At 42.0% G+C, this 16,995-nt stretch overlaps 1 protein-coding gene across 3 annotated transcripts in view; it reads left to right on the plus strand.

Moving 5' to 3' along the window:
* Positions 1-16,995, plus strand: part of CAMK2A (calcium/calmodulin dependent protein kinase II alpha) — a 145,379-nt gene that overhangs the window by 117,168 nt on the left and 11,216 nt on the right. For 2 of the 3 annotated variants that reach the window (XM_072145595.1, XM_072145594.1), the window contains exons 12-13: positions 1,798-1,840; positions 2,679-2,719. In XM_072145595.1, the coding sequence (XP_072001696.1) occupies positions 1,798-1,840; positions 2,679-2,719 (84 nt within the window). Of the gene's footprint in view, positions 1-1,797; positions 1,841-2,678; positions 2,720-16,297; positions 16,331-16,995 lie in introns of all 3 variants that reach the window. The other variant, XM_072145593.1, reaches the window with a different exon arrangement.

Here is a 16,995-nt window from a genome sequence, read left to right on the forward strand (position 1 = left end):
GGCACTACCCATATGGACACTGACACTTACATGAAAGTTGTGCCTTAAATACGTCCACAACAACATCCGGTGAGCGACCAACTTTACAACTTATTGTATCTCTTGCCAAACGTTTTTACCCTATGAGCGCTCTCTAATGTGCTCTGACATGCACTGTGAGCTGTGAGGTCTTACAGGTGTGTGCCCTTCCTAATCAAGTCCAATCAGTTTAATTAAACACAGCTAGACTCCAATGAAGGAGTAGAATCATCACAATGAGGATCAGAAGGAAATGGACAGTATGTCAGTTAAATATGAGTGTCACAGCAAAGAGTCTGAATACTTATCACCATGTGATATTTCAATTTTTCTAGTTTAATAAATTAGCAAAATGATCTACATTTGTTTTTTTCTGTCAAGATGGGGGCAGAGCGTACATTAATGAGAAAAAAAATATTTTTTTTGATCTTATCAATTGACTCCCAACATTATTTTATCTGGAGGTCTATGGCAGCAGAGTGTATACTGAACCCCTGTAAGGAAGGGGGGTTGCAGCTTCCCACAGTTTGAGCTGTCAACCCAAATAGTTATCCAAGGAAAGAGAGGCAGCACATCCGAATTTAAAGCGTATGCTGCAAGGGTGGGTTTATTTTAGTATGATGTTTCTGTGCAGTTCAAACCTTCGTCAAGGTAGATAGAAATACATGGATAGAGAGAGTTAAGCTGCTCAAACTGATTTATGATTACTGTAAGAGATCCTCCATCAATTTTGAAACCTTGTGGTGCTGCCTATTTTGTTCTCATATTCGGTGGACCTATGTGACCTTGTTTCATATGCAAAGTTTTAAAAAAAAAAAAGTTGTTGTACACCAAAAGATTGTGCATAAAACAAACCTCACCTTTAATTGCAAGTTGATGCTTTGGAGTGCTGTTTTTAAGAGTCCTGCCTAGACCTGCAGACGCTGCACCCCTCCTTCTCAGGAGTTTACACATTGTGCTGCCTTGGACGAACGATAGACAGATAGACAGATAGATAGATAGATAGATAGATAGATAGATAGATAGATAGATAGATAGATAGATAGATATGAGATAGATAGATATGAGATAGATAGATAGATAGATAGATAGATATGAGATAGATAGATAGATATGAGATAGATAGATAGATAGATAGATAGATAGATAGATAGATATGAGATAGATAGATATGAGATAGATAGATAGATAGATAGATAGATAGGAGATAGATAGGAGATAGATAGATAGATAGATAGATACATAGATACATAGATACATAGATAGATAGATAGATAGATGATAGATAGATATGAGATAGATAGATATGAGATAGATAGATAGATATGAGATAGATAGATATGAGATAGATAGATAGATATGAGATAGATAGATATGAGATAGATAGTTAGGTAGGAGATAGATAGATAGATAGATAGATAGATATGAGATAGATAGATAGATATGAGATAGATAGATATGAGATAGATAGATAGGTAATACATAAGCTACTAAGCCTGTTGGTTGTGTCCTGAGGCTTGCATAGACATCTTCACCTTGAAGATTAGAACTTTGAGAATAGAGCTAGAATCTATCAGTTTTGTGCACATAATATAATGACATCTCTATTTTACCTCTCCCGGTGATCACTCAAAGATCTCCATAAGTTTTGCGTCTGTCATCACCTATAGCTATAGCAGTCATTATCTTCTCAAGGTTTCCCTCAAGGTTCTTCTATAACTGTGCTTCCAAGTGCTTCTTCCTATGATAGTTATCAGAAACTTTTTGTCTCTAATATAGGGGGCTATTTTGACCACCATGTTGGCAACTCGAAATTTCTCTGGTAAGTGATAACTGACTTTACATACACGTGTATATGGCGTATCTACCTCTTGTACCTACATCTATCTTAAAATGGGTGGTCCTCAATAAAAGCAATGAACAGTCTATCTGTGTAATGCATGAACTTGTTTTTCCATGATAAAATATCCTCTATACTTGCGAACAGATGAAGACCTGAATGTAGTCCTTAGAATATTAAGGGATTAGTCCCATATCGTAGACAAGATAGAGTTTAACACAATACTTCCTGCTTTCAAAATTCCTCCGCTGTCCTTACTCCCGCGAGGAATCCCTCTTGGACGCTCCCGACGAAACTTGTTGGGACACACTTAAGCTTTGTATGAGGGAGGGAAAGATATAGAAGGACAACTGCTTATCATGCACTTGTGCAGCTGTCTATGTGGGATACTTGACCACAACATTATAGGGCTATTATTAGAGAAGAGGGAAGGCTGGGGCGTTCAGGGACGCAGACTGTCCATAGAGATGTGCCTCATCTCCAGCAAGACAAGCTACGTCTAACAAGTCTCCTGGGAGAAGGTTAATTTACGATGGACTAGGATCTCTGCAGGTCCATTAAAAAAACTGATGATTGGATGAGTAGATTTACGAGTGAAGAACTTGTCTAGTAATTCTCAAAATCATGTTAGGTAGATGTCAAAACCTAGTTTCCAGAGTCATAATTGTGAAAATCTATGACCTGCACCTCTACTAGATGTTAGTAGGCATCAGAATCTCTCTACCTGAAGACAGAGCACATCTCATAATGCTTCTCCTGATCTTCTGCATCCTGGTGGCACCCGGGCTGGGTCTTCTTACCGCCTACTTTTTCTTCCTAGGAGGCAAGTGTGGTAGTAACAAGAAGAACGATGGGGTCAAGGTAAGAGATGCCATCTGTGAAGTCAAGTTTTTGTATTTCTAACTTTTTTTTAATGATGTGTATTAAAGTTTTTTTGGTAATAATTATTAATGATACTACTATATAATAATTTATAATACTCTACAATAATTTATATAATGTTAAGAAATGATGTCTTGATTTTGTACATAAATATCTAAAAGTTTGACTGGTAAAGGAGCGTTTACTTGAACTAGACCATCTTGTTCCTTTATTAGACCTTAGGTAGTAGATGGTACCATAGTCAAACTGGACGGATGCAACTGTCGAAGAGATGAATGGAGCAGAACCGACATGCGCGGCGGTCTCCTCTATTCATCTCGGGGAGTGACGAGGGGTTAGATGGAGGTACCTCAGACCCAATAGCACCCCCTCCCACGTTCTCGTGATCTGTGTGGGGTATCATCATTGATCGGCAAGTTAGCTCCTATCCTGTGGATAGGGCCTAACTTGATTGGTGGGAAAGTCCCTTTAAAGGGATGAGTACAGGCAGTCCCTAGGCTACGTACAGAATAGGTTCTGTAGGTTTGTTGAATTTGGATGTCAGTCGGAACAAGGAGATTTAATAAGTGTAACTCCAGGCATAATTTTTATTGGTCCCTTTTAGAATTAGATCCTAAAAATTTTGAGCTGACAAAGGAGCAAGAATTAACAATAAAGTTTTATTGCAGACACCTTATAGTATAGCATCCAGGGATCTTCACCAGAGCTCACAGTGGGCAGAGAGCAACTTCTGTTACTGGGGCTCATCTGTAAGTTGGGTGACGTCTGTATCTTTAAAAGCTGGGCTTATATTAGTATATTCAAATGCCCTTTTACAGGGTGAGTTCAGATTATAATTTTGACATGGGTTTCCACTGGAAAAATCCACCTAAAATTGATTTAAATGGCATGTTTCCTGTAACTTTTATAGTTAAAAACAAAATTGGACATTTCCAATACACTGCATGTAGTCAACCCGTGAAAACCCAATCAGCATATTTCAACATAAAAAATGTCCGCAAATTTTCTACCATGTAGACCAGAGAGACATGGAATCATGTCTTATTCAAAGTCTTTAGTCAATGGCTGTATGTATCCTGTCTCTATGTGAGTGAGCGATATCACCAGCTTCAGACTGAGGCTCCTTGGGCCCCCCAGAGAAAATGATTCTTGGAGCCCTCTCTCTACCCCCTGTAAGTTTCAAAAGGAGCCTCATTATTGCATAGAGTCGAGGCCCACCAGAGGATCCTCTGGTACTCTCGTGGGCCAGTACGCCTCTGGGCGTGGTCTTTTTAAAAAGTTCTAGAATTATGTGATAGGCTAACAAAATAGTGTCAAAGGTCCAAGATAAGAACAGTTCCATCAGTCAGTTACCAGTAAAGTACTTAGAAGACACCATTATTACAGTGTTTAATTCAGCTTACTGAGAATTGTTCAGATCATGAGGATACATAATAAAAGCTATTACTCCAGGCACTATATAGGTGAGAAAACATAATCAGATTCAGTGTGAAGGACCCCTGGGTGAAAGACCTTTGAAGAATAATGTTCTGTTGCTTCTTAGGGTTATTGGTTCCATAATTTATATTGGTTTAGGCTTGTGGAAGATACTGAATATAAAATTATCCCATTAGCACATGAGATAAACTGGTAATACCCTTTATTAGATCTGGAGGGCTTATGGTACCTCCATGTAGTAACAAGTAATTCTTATCCGCAGTGACCTCATAGAAGTGTGACAAATGTACAAGACATCTCATTTATTTATGGCTTGTGGTCTAATGTGCTGTGGTTATTTATATACTATATATATATATATATATATATATATACTTAAATACTCACGGGTTATCTCTGTGTAAGGATACATTTTAGATGAATAAATTATAGAAATATTTCAGATTCTTATGTAAATGACTCTGTGGCCACTAGAGGGCATCACAATGATCATATATAATATTTTATAATGACCCAGGATTTATCTTTCATTGCCAAATGTAATAGTTTGTGGTAGTTTACAGTCTTTTTTTTTACTCCCTTGACCCTGAATAAAGTGGTTTAGTGCTACACAATAACAAAATAATTGTTGTATGAAGATTATTTTACCAACACCCATTTTTCGCCCTGAAATAAATGAAATATTTTAAAGGGAATAAGGGAATTATGTTGTCTTGAATTTGGACATACTTACATAGCTCATGCAAACATTTAGTAAAACATACACACACACATAGACTATAATATACATACATACATAAACTATGATATACATACACACATACATACACTATAATATACATACACACATACATACACTATGATATACATGCACACATGTATACACTATGATATACATACACACATACATACACTATAATATACATACACACATACATACACTATGATATACATACACACATACATACACTATAATATACATACACACATACATACACTATGATATACATGCACACATGTATACACTGTGCCATACGTACTCATATATACACCGTGATATACACACATAATAATACACTGTAAAATACATACACACAAAAAAATGAAGTAAAGCTCCCAACTGTCCCAGATCCGGGAGGTCAGTCCTGGATTTCCGGTCCTGTCCTGCTGTCCAAGTCGTAGGATTTTCCAGAGCTGCATCTCTTCTAGACAAGGGGGTGGGCACAATGTATGGAGTAAGAGTTTATCACACTGTAGGAGGAGGGGCCCACAATATATGGAGAAGGAAAGGGTGGCACAATGTATGAAGGAGGGGAGCACAATGTGAGGGGGAGGTAGGGTATTGTAAGTGTGGGGATAGGGAATACATTAAATAATCAAAGGGGGCATCATACTGGGTGAGGGATGCACCAAGGTGGCATAATAGTATCTGGGGATCACTAAAGGACGGAATGGGAATGCTACGGGTAAGGAGTGGCCAAAGGGCGTGGTCTACAGGGAAATATTTTCCCTTTGACCTCAACTTTCTCCCGTGACATAAATACATTAAATACAAAGTGTGACACCCACATAAATGCACTATAAAATACATAACCGCATATAAAACTAGGCTATAATAGTCCTCTACCTTGACCATTCATCCAGGATAGCCCCTGATTAGTCTCCACCCAAGTGTATCACAAACTGTATGGCATCTATCCTTCTCCCCCAGGTCCTAGTGCCTGCCATGCTAGCCTGTGTCTGCATGGCATCTATCCTCCTCCCCCAGGTCCTAGTGCCTGCCATGCTAGCCCCTGTCTTTACGGCACCTATCCTCCTCCCCAGGTCCTAGTGCCTGCCATTCTAGCATGTGTCTGTATGGCATCTATCCTCCTCCCCCAGGTCCAAATGTCTGCCCAGCTAACCTCTGTCTGTATGGCATCTATTCTCCTCCCCCAGGTCCTAGTGCCTGCCATGCTAGCCTCTTTCTGTATGGCATCTATCCTCCTCCCCCAGGTCCTAGTGCCTGCCAAGCTAGCCTCTGTTTGTATGGCATCTATCCTCCTCCCCCAGGTCCTAGTGCCTGCCCAGCTAGCCTCTGTCTGTATGGCATCTTTCCTCCTCCCCCATGTCCTAGTGCCTGCCATGCTAGCCTCTGTCTGTATGGCATCTATCCTCCTCCCCCAGGTCCTAGTGCCTGCCCAGCTAGCCTCTTTCTGTATGGCATCTACCCTCCTCCCCCACATCCTAGTGCTTGCCACGCTAGCCTCTGTCTGTATGGCATCTATCCTCCTCCCCCAGGTCCTAGTGCTTGCTATGCTAGCCTCTGTCTGTATGGCATCTATCCTCCTCCCCCAGGTCTTAGTGCCTGCCAAGCTAGCCTCTTTCTGTATGGCATCTATCCTCCTCCCCCAGGTCTTAGTGCCTGCCAATCTAGCCTCTTTCTGTATGGCATCTATCCTCCTCCCCCAGGTCCGAATGCCTGCCATGCTAACCTCTGTCTGTATGGCATCTATCCTCCTCCCCCAGGTCCAAGTGCTTGCCCAGCTAGCCTCTTTCTGTATGGCATCTATCCTCCTCCCCCAGGTCCAAGTGCTTGCCAAGCTAGCCTCTGTCTGTATGGCATCTACCCTCCTCCCCCAGGTCCTAGTGCTTGCCATGTTAACTCTTTTCAATAAACATGCACATACAGTGTGACATTACAGTATAACACAGGTGACAGAACATTTCCTCACCCTAAACAAGTCAACAGAATATTTATGGTGATGAGCTTGAAGAAATAAGGGCGCAAGGGAAAACTTTCGATGATGTAACCAACTTGTGTAACCCAGGATATTTATGTAAATATGTGAATTTTAATGGACGAAGGCCGGGGGCGGAGTTAAGAGGATGCACTATGGGATATGGGAGTTTCTCATCGTTTATACTACATGGATGTCAGAACCTGTCGGGATGTAAAGGACGCGCTTCACCGTTGAAGTATTTGTTGTCTTTTTAGGATTTTACATGGGTAAAAACATTGTAACATATGCAAAAGACCCGGGTCGGAGTCGTCAGCTCTCATCCTGAAAGACACTGATGTGATAATTACACGAGGCAGTAATTTCATTGTCATTACCATTTCTACGCTTTTCACTGCTGGTTATATTGTAAAATGCGGCTTTAATTGGGGTTTTGTGTTTAGCGCTATAGTTCGGCGCTGTACACCATCTGTTACACAGCGACTGCTCACAAAGAATACAAATGCTGCAATATGTATGTTTATGGTCAAATTTGTACTGAAAAACTGATTTTTTTTAAATGTGTTTTTCCACTTTTTATTGTTTTTCTGTTTTTTTTCTTCCTTTTTTTTATTACTTGATTCTGTTTTTCAGTTGTAGCATGATGTGGGATGTAGCTTGGACACAACCGGCAAACTACAGCACAGATTATTGGGTCATATGTGCCCAACTTAATTGCATTGACTAAAAGAAGTATTTAAAGGGATGTTCCATGTTTGATTGTTTTCCCTCTTTGTACTGGATAGGGGATATCCATCTGATTGGTGGAGGTCTGACTACTGGGGCCTCCACCAATCACGAGAATGGAATTTCCACATTCACAAGAATGAGGGTCTGGATCAGGGGCGTAACTTGAGGGGGTGCAGAGGCTGCGGTTGCACCGGGGCCCAAGACTTTTAGGGGGCCTTATGGTGTCACTTTCCCATATGAGAAGACTATTACTATAAACTATACATTATAGTCTGGGGCCTGGCACAGACTTTGCACTGGGGCCCATCAGCTTCTAGTTACGCCACTGGTCTGGATATTGATTGAATGATGCAACAGGTAGAGCATGTGTCCTGATTCTCCATTCAATACTATGGGAGTGTGGGAAATTGCAGAGTACAGAGCTCCAGTATCTTGCATTCATTGTCAAAGAGCGAGCCGTAGATAGCTCAGCAATGTTCTCGCCTATTTTTGACACTCTCTTAGTATTGATTGGTACATTAGGACACATACTCACCCATTAGGTAGAACAAGGACCCATTTTTGTTACTGGTGGGAGTTCCAGCAGTCAGATACCCACCAATCAGATTGTTATCCGTTGTCCTGTGGATAGCAATTGATAGCAATAAAACGCCTTTAAGGCCTCTAGGCTATTTATCCCATCTATACATGTCTAGGTCAATGGAATTTTGACTATATGAAAAAAAAGAAAAAATGGAGATTGAAATGGACAGTTCCTTTAAATCTGCTTAAAGGGAACCTGTCACCGCATTTGTCACAAATACAGCTAGTGACAGGTTCAGGAGAGCCCTATTAACTGAATGAAACCCTTGTTTCCCTCACATCCCCATAAAATCAACTTTGTTATCTTACCTGGCATATTGTCAGATCTAGAAGGATTCAGAGGGGTTGTGTCCTGTTCATCTGAGCCCAGCAGCCCCTGTACATATCTCCTTCTCACCACTCAGCACTTCATGACATGTGATCAGCGTTATTGTCTAAGGTCCTTTAACCACTAACATTTGCAAAACCTACCACATTTATTTATGTATCATATGAAATTACAGGATGACTCCATGGAGGATGGCGAGGAGTAGAACTCCATGGAGGCTGCTGTAATTTCATCTGATCAGATACATACATAGGGTAGATTTTGCAAATGTGAGTGAGTAAAGGACCTTAGATGACATCATATGACCTGGTCACATAAAATGAAGTGCTGACTGGTGAGGTGGCATGGGAAGGAGCCACTGGACCCGGCCGAGCAGGACACCCCCCTTTGACGGATTTGGCTGTATGCCAGGTAAGATACCAAAGTTGATTTTATGTGAGGGAAACAATTTTTGGCTTAGAGAAGTCAGTTAGGGTTCTATGGGAACCTGTCAGTAGCTGCATTTGTGAAAAATGTGGTGACAGGTTCCCTTTAAGGGGGTATACCTACTTTGGAGCAAATTTCATGAAAATAATTTTTAAAAACAGCAAGTGCCTTATATAATGTACACTGAGAAAGAAGTTAATCACAGCTCTTATATGCAGAATATACCTGGTTTCAGTTTTTTAAATTATCTAATTAGATCTATTCTTATAAAATCGGATTAATGTTAAAATTAGGTTTTTTTAGATCTCCATCGGACAAAAGCACATGATAGAGGGGGAGATTTTTATGTTAAAAAGCTGTAAATGTTGCCAGGTCTCGTAGAGAAAGCCTGTGAGTCCTGCTTTCTCCGCCCACACATTGAAGAAGCCAATCAGTAAGCTGTCATTCATGTGGGGGTGGGTACAGAAGGACACTCAGGCTTTCTCTGCGAGTATCAGCATTTACAGCTTTTTTATGTAGAAATACTGAATCAAATAATAGAGAACTATATATATATCGCTGAGCTCGGCTTATCCTCCTCTATCTTATCCTGCTCTCACCAGACCTGACTTTTATAAGCAAATGTAGCCATTTTTCTGAAGGTTTTATATGTCGTCATATTTCTATATCTGTAATCTGTGACTATGAGAATTTGCAGAATTATTACTCCCAGCAAAGACTCCATGTATACCATGTATGGTAAACTAGATTGGACTGATCTTCACCAGGAATCAGGAAGCAGTTACTTTGCTTTCAGATCGGAGGGTCTGTAAATTGGGTCTCTTGGGGAGATTCTGGTTATGAACACCTGTTGTTTTTGATGGATTTTGAGGACAGGTGACCAAAAAGGAACCCACAAAACAGTTTCCTGTCATCAGCTGCGCTCCTGCTGCACACTGTCCCCCTGCTGCTCTTCTGCACTGCACACTGTATGACATGCTGGTGTTCTGCACTGCACACTGTATGACATGCTGGTGTCCTGCACTGCACACTGTATGCACTGCACACTGTATGACATGCTGGTGTCCTGCACTGCACACTGTATGACATGCTGGTGTCCTGCACTGCACACTGTATGACATGCTGGTGTCCTGCACTGCACACTGTATGACATGCTGGTGTCCTGCACTGCACACTGTATGACATGCTGGTGTCCTGCACTGCACACTGTATGACATGCTGGTGTCCTGCACTGCACACTGTATGACATGCTGGTGTCCTGTACTGCACACTGTATGCACTGCACACTGTATGACATGCTGGTGTCCTGTACTGCACACTGTATGACATGCTGGTGTCCTGTACTGCACATTGTATGCACTGCACACTGTATGACATGCTGGTGTCCTGCACTGCACACAGTATGACATGCTGGTGTCCTGCACTGCACACTGTATGACATGCTGGTGTCCTGCACTGCACACAGTATGACATGCTGGTGTCCTGCACTGCACACTGTATGGCATGCTGGTGTCCTGCACTGCACACTGTATGACATGCTGGTGTCCTGCACTGCACACTGTATGACATGCTGGTGTCCTGCACTGCACACTGTATGACATGCTGGTGGCCTGCACTGCACACTGTATGACATGCTGGTGTCCTGCACTGCACACTGTATGACATGCTGGTGTCCTGCACTGCACACTGTATGACATGCTGGTGTCCTGCACTGCACACTGTATGACATGCTGGTGTCCTGCACTGCACACTGTATGACATGCTGGTGGCCTGCACTGCACACTGTATGACATGCTGGTGGCCTGCACTGCACACTGTATGCACTGCACACTGTATGACATGCTGGTGTCCTGCACTGCACACTGTATGACATGCTGGTGTCCTGCACTGCACACTGCATGACATGCTGGTGTCCTGCACTGCACACTGTATGACATGCTGGTGTCCTGCACTGCACACTGCATGACATGCTGGTGTCCTGCACTGCACACTGTATGACATGCTGGTGTCCTGCACTGCACCAGATCCATCTGCTGCCTTACTGCACTGCACTGCTGCATCCGCTGCTATTAATCACTGCTGTCCATCATTGACTGGGTCAAAATACTGAGCCAAAATCTGTGAGGTGGGTTTACAGAATGCTAATGTAAAATGTCGGTCAAGTTAGGTATTTATAGCATCTAGGCCCCACTCCAGGAGCTTCCCCATACATCCATTTTGGGAGTTTCTAACATCAACAATTTATGCTGATTATGCTACAGGGATAATACACACAGTGATGTCACAGTACAGAGATATTACACACAGTGATGTCACAGTACACAGGGATAATACACACAGTGATGTCACAGTACAGAGATAATACACACAGTGATGTCACAGTACAGGGATAATACACACAGTGATGTCACAGTACAGAGATATTACACACAGTGATGTCACAGTACATGGATAATACACACAGTGATGTCACAGTACAGGGATAATACACACAGTGATGTCACAGTACAGAGATAATACACACAGTGATGTCACAGTACAGGGATAATACACACAGTGATGTCACAGTACAGAGATATTACACACAGTGATGTCACAGTACACAGGGATAATACACACAGTGATGTCACAGTACAGAGATAATACACACAGTGATGTCACAGTACAGGGATAATACACACAGTGATGTCACAGTACAGAGATATTACACACAGTAATGTCACAGTACACAGGGATAATACACACAGTGAGGTCACAGTACAGGGATAATACACACAGTGAGGTCACAGTACAGGGATAATACACACAGTGATGTCACAGTACAGGGATATTACACACAGTGATGTCACAGTACAGGGGTAATACACACAGTGATGTCACAGTACACAGGGATATTACACACAGTGATGTCACAGTACACAGGGATAATACACACAGTGAGGTCACAGTACAGGGATAATACACACAGTGATGTCACAGTACAGGGATATTACACACAGTGATGTCACAGTACAGGGGTAATACACACAGTGATGTCACAGTACACAGGGATATTACACACAGTGATGTCACAGTGCAGGGATAATACACATATGTGATGTCACAGTACAGGGATAATACACACAGTGATGTCACAGTACAGGGATAATACACTCAGTGATGTCACAGTACAGGGATAATACACACAGTGATGTCACAGTACAGGGATAATACACACAGTGATGTCACAGTACAGGGGTAATACACACAGTGATGTCACAGTACAGGCATAATACACACAGTGATGTCACAGTACAGGGATAATACACACAGTGATGTCACAGTACAGGGATAATACACACATTGATATCACAGTACAGAGATAATACACACAGTGATGTCACAGTACAGAGATAATACACACAGTGATGTCACAGTACAGGGATAATACACACAGTGATGTCACAGTACAGAGATAATACACACAGTGATGTCACAGTACAGAGATATTACACACAGTGATGTCACAGTACACAGGGATAATACACACAGTGATGTCACAGTACAGAGATAATACACACAGTGATGTCACAGTACAGGGATAATACACACAGTGATGTCACAGTACAGAGATATTACACACAGTGATGTCACAGTACACAGGGATAATACACACAGTGATGTCACAGTACAGAGATAATACACACAGTGATGTCACAGTACAGGGATAATACACACAGTGATGTCACAGTACAGAGATATTACACACAGTGATGTCACAGTACACAGGGATAATACACACAGTGATGTCACAGTACAGAGATAATACACACAGTGATGTCACAGTACAGGGATAATACACACAGTGATGTCACAGTACAGAGATATTACACACAGTGATGTCACAGTACACAGGGATAATACACACAGTGAGGTCACAGTACAGGGATAATACACACAGTGATGTCACAGTACAGGGATATTACACACAGTGATGTCACAGTACAGGGTAATACACACAGTGATGTCACAGTACAGGGTAATACACACAGTGATGTCACAGTACAGGGATAATACACACAGTGATGTCACAGTACAGAGATAATACACACAGTGATGTCACAGTACAGGGATAATACACACAGTGATGTCACAGTACAGAGATAATACACACAGTGATGTCACAGTACAGGGATATTACACACAGTGATGTCATAGTACAGAGATAATACACACAGTGATGTCACAGTACAGAGATATTACACACAGTGATGTCACAGTACACAGGGATAATACACACAGTGATGTCACAGTACAGAGATAATATACACAGTGATGTCACAGTACAGAGATAATACACACAGTGATGTCACAGTACAGGGATAATACACACAGTGATGTCACAGTACAGGGATATTACACACAGTGATGTCACAGTACAGAGATAATATACACAGTGATGTCACAGTACAGAGATAATACACACAGTGATGTCACAGTACAGAGCTAATACACACAGTGATGTCACAATACAGGGATATTACACACAGTGATGTCACAGTACAGGGATAATACACACAGTGATGTCACAGTACAGAGATAATACACACAGTGATGTCACAGTACAGGGATAATACACACAGTGATGTCACAGTACAGGGATAATACACACAGTGATGTCACAGTACAGGCATAATACACACAGTGATGTCACAGTACAGGGATAATACACACAGTGATGTAACAATACAGGGATAATACACACAGTGATGTCACAGTACAGAGATAATACACACAGTGATGTAGCAATATAGGGATAATTCACACAGTAATGTAACAGTACAGGGATAATACACAGTGATGTCACAGTACAGGGATAATACACGCAGTGATGTCACAGTACAGGGATAATACACGCAGTGATGTCACAGTACAGGGATTATACACGCAGTGATGTCATAGTACAGGGATAATACACACAGTGATGTCACAGTTCAGGGATAATACACGCAGTTATGTCACAGTGTAGGGATAATACACATATGTGATGTCACAGTACACAGGGATAATACACATATGTGATGTCACAGTACACAGGGATAATACACACAGTGATGTCACAGTACAGAGATAATACACACAGTGATGTCACAGTACAGGGATAATACACACAGTGATGTCACAGTACAGAGATATTACACACAGTGATGTCACAGTACACAGGGATAATACACACAGTGATGTCACAGTACAGAGATAATACACACAGTGATGTCACAGTACAGGGATAATACACACAGTGATGTCACAGTACAGAGATAATTCACACAGTGATGTCACAGTACAGAGATAATACACACAGTGATGTCACAGTACAGGGATTATACACGCAGTGATGTCACAGTACAGGGATAATACACACAGTGATGTTACAGTACAGGGATTATACACGCAGTGATGTCACAGTACAGGGATTATACACGCAGTGATGTCACAGTACAGGGATAATACACACAGTGATGTCACAGTGCAGGGATAATACACATATGTGATGTCACAGTACAGGGATAATACACACAGTGATGTCACAGTACAGGGATAATACACTCAGTGATGTCACAGTACAGGGATAATACACACAGTGATGTCACAGTACAGGGATAATACACACAGTGATGTCACAGTACAGGGGTAATACACACAGTGATGTCACAGTACAGGCATAATACACACAGTGATGTCACAGTACAGGGATAATACACACAGTTATGTCACAGTACAGGGATAATACACACATTGATATCACAGTACAGAGATAATACACACAGTGATGTCACAGTACAGAGATAATACACACAGTGATGTCACAGTACAGGGATAATACACACAGTGATGTCACAGTACAGAGATAATACACACAGTGATGTCACAGTACAGAGATATTACACACAGTGATGTCACAGTACACAGGGATAATACACACAGTGATGTCACAGTACAGGGATAATACACGCAGTGATATCACAGTACAGGGATAATACACAGTGATGTCACAGTACAGAGATAATACACACAGTGATGTCACAGTACAGGGATACTACACACAGTGATGTCACAGTACAGGGATAATACACACAGTGATGTCACAGTACAGGGATAATACACGCAGTGATATCACAGTACAGGGATAATACACTGTGATGTCACAGTACAGAGATAATACACACAGTGATGTCACAGTACAGAGATAATACACACAGTGATGTCACAGTACAGGGATAATACACAGTGATGTCACAGTACAGGGATAATATACACAGTGATGTCACAGTACAGGGATAATACACACAGTGATGTCACAGTACAGGGATAATATACACAGTGATGTCACAGTACAGGGATAATACACATAGCTTTTGGCGAGTGAGAGAAGAAGTTACATGAAACGAAATTGTGGAAATCATTTTCAGCTCCTAATACTGTAAATGCAATTCCACAATTCATATATTACATTTGGCCACGCATCCATTTTCCATTGAAGGTGTACACCACCTGTAGGAAGAAGAGTAGACCCCACCACCAATCTGACCTTCTCCGTACATCCCAGCATGCTTTGCACTACACGTCGAGCAGCTTCGAAAGCAAGTAGCCCCCCCATTGTAAATGTATGTGTCCCCTATAACGCGCCTCATCCAGTATCTGCTCGCTGCTTCCATCCTCTCCCTCTCTCTGGTTAGATTTTGGTCACTGTGATCTGTCCTGAGCCTTGGTCTTGTACTTCTCTTACTTGTGTCACTCACTTTTGTGCAGGTTGACATAGTGCTGAATGTTAGGATGCCTTATTAATGTATGTTCCCTGCTGTGCTCCCTTCTCGGCTCTCCCCCTGACTGTGCTTCTGCCTTCCCTATGCTTCTCTAACGTGTCCTCCAGGGATGGGGAGGATCTCCTACCCAACCACTCAACAGATCTTGTCCCATCAGTTGTGTTCATACCATGTACTGCCGATTGAGGAAGACTCGTGGACAAGGTGTTTAGTGGTTGGTAGGGATCATTGATCCCCTTGGCTCATGGCCATAAGTAGACATTTCTACCTGACCAACGTTGCATGTGGTGTATCTTCTGGAGTTTCCTTCAAGCCGGTCCACCGCCAACTCCATCTAGGCATCTGCACTTGCTATGCTACATGGCTGTGTTGTTGGTTGTGACCCTCAATGTTCCTCGTGTAGTTGACATCTGGCTGGGGCTTCTTCTCGTGATGTGGTCACTGTGTGGACTCCTGTGCTTTCCCCTGTGGTCACTGTGCTGCTGGCTGTGTGTCTCACTCTCCTTCCTATCTGTTCTCCTTGTTTTTCCAGAAAAGAAAGTCCAGTTCCAGTGTCCAGTTGATGGTGAGTCTATGTTTTGTCTTATTCAGTGCTGGTTCCTCTGGGTCCCAGAATGGAGCAATGGTGGTCTTCACTCTCCCTATAAGCTGTGGGATCTGAATAATAAGAATGGACCTTTTGGTGGAGTTGGTGGTCCATGGTTGCACCAGTTGGTTTCCAGATCCTTCATCTTATCGGGGGTTTGGTCTGCTCATACTGACACAGTGCACTTCTTCGTAGAGGCAGAGGAAGGCCCGAGACAAGAAAGTAGAACACTGGATCTAACGATTTTTGGGGTTTGGGTTCTCATAAAGGAGACCCAGCAATATGTGAAGTCTTATTAGAAATGCACCATGGGAAAAAGAACGTAAACCAACACGTTTTCAGAAGGAAGGAAGCAGTTTCCATTGACTCGTATTGGAAGTAGTTTGTGTAGTGGAGATTAAAATTGTCCCTATGTCGTTCAGGACCTTCAGAACCAACTCCTGCCAAATGCTAGAACCTTATTTTCCGGGAATAACCCGACTTTTCAGTAAAAATCCAAGGAAATCATAGCATGTTCTACAAATTTCTAGAAAAGAAGGAGAGTTCAGTACAAGATAAGTAGTTATTCTGTGGATATCAGGAACTTTAACTAGGACCTCTCACCACCTCTAATAACCAGAGATGGATAGAGACATGAAAGTTTT

Source organism: Engystomops pustulosus, chromosome 4, assembly GCF_040894005.1.
Source record: "Engystomops pustulosus chromosome 4, aEngPut4.maternal, whole genome shotgun sequence".
NCBI lineage: Eukaryota > Metazoa > Chordata > Amphibia > Anura > Leptodactylidae > Engystomops > Engystomops pustulosus.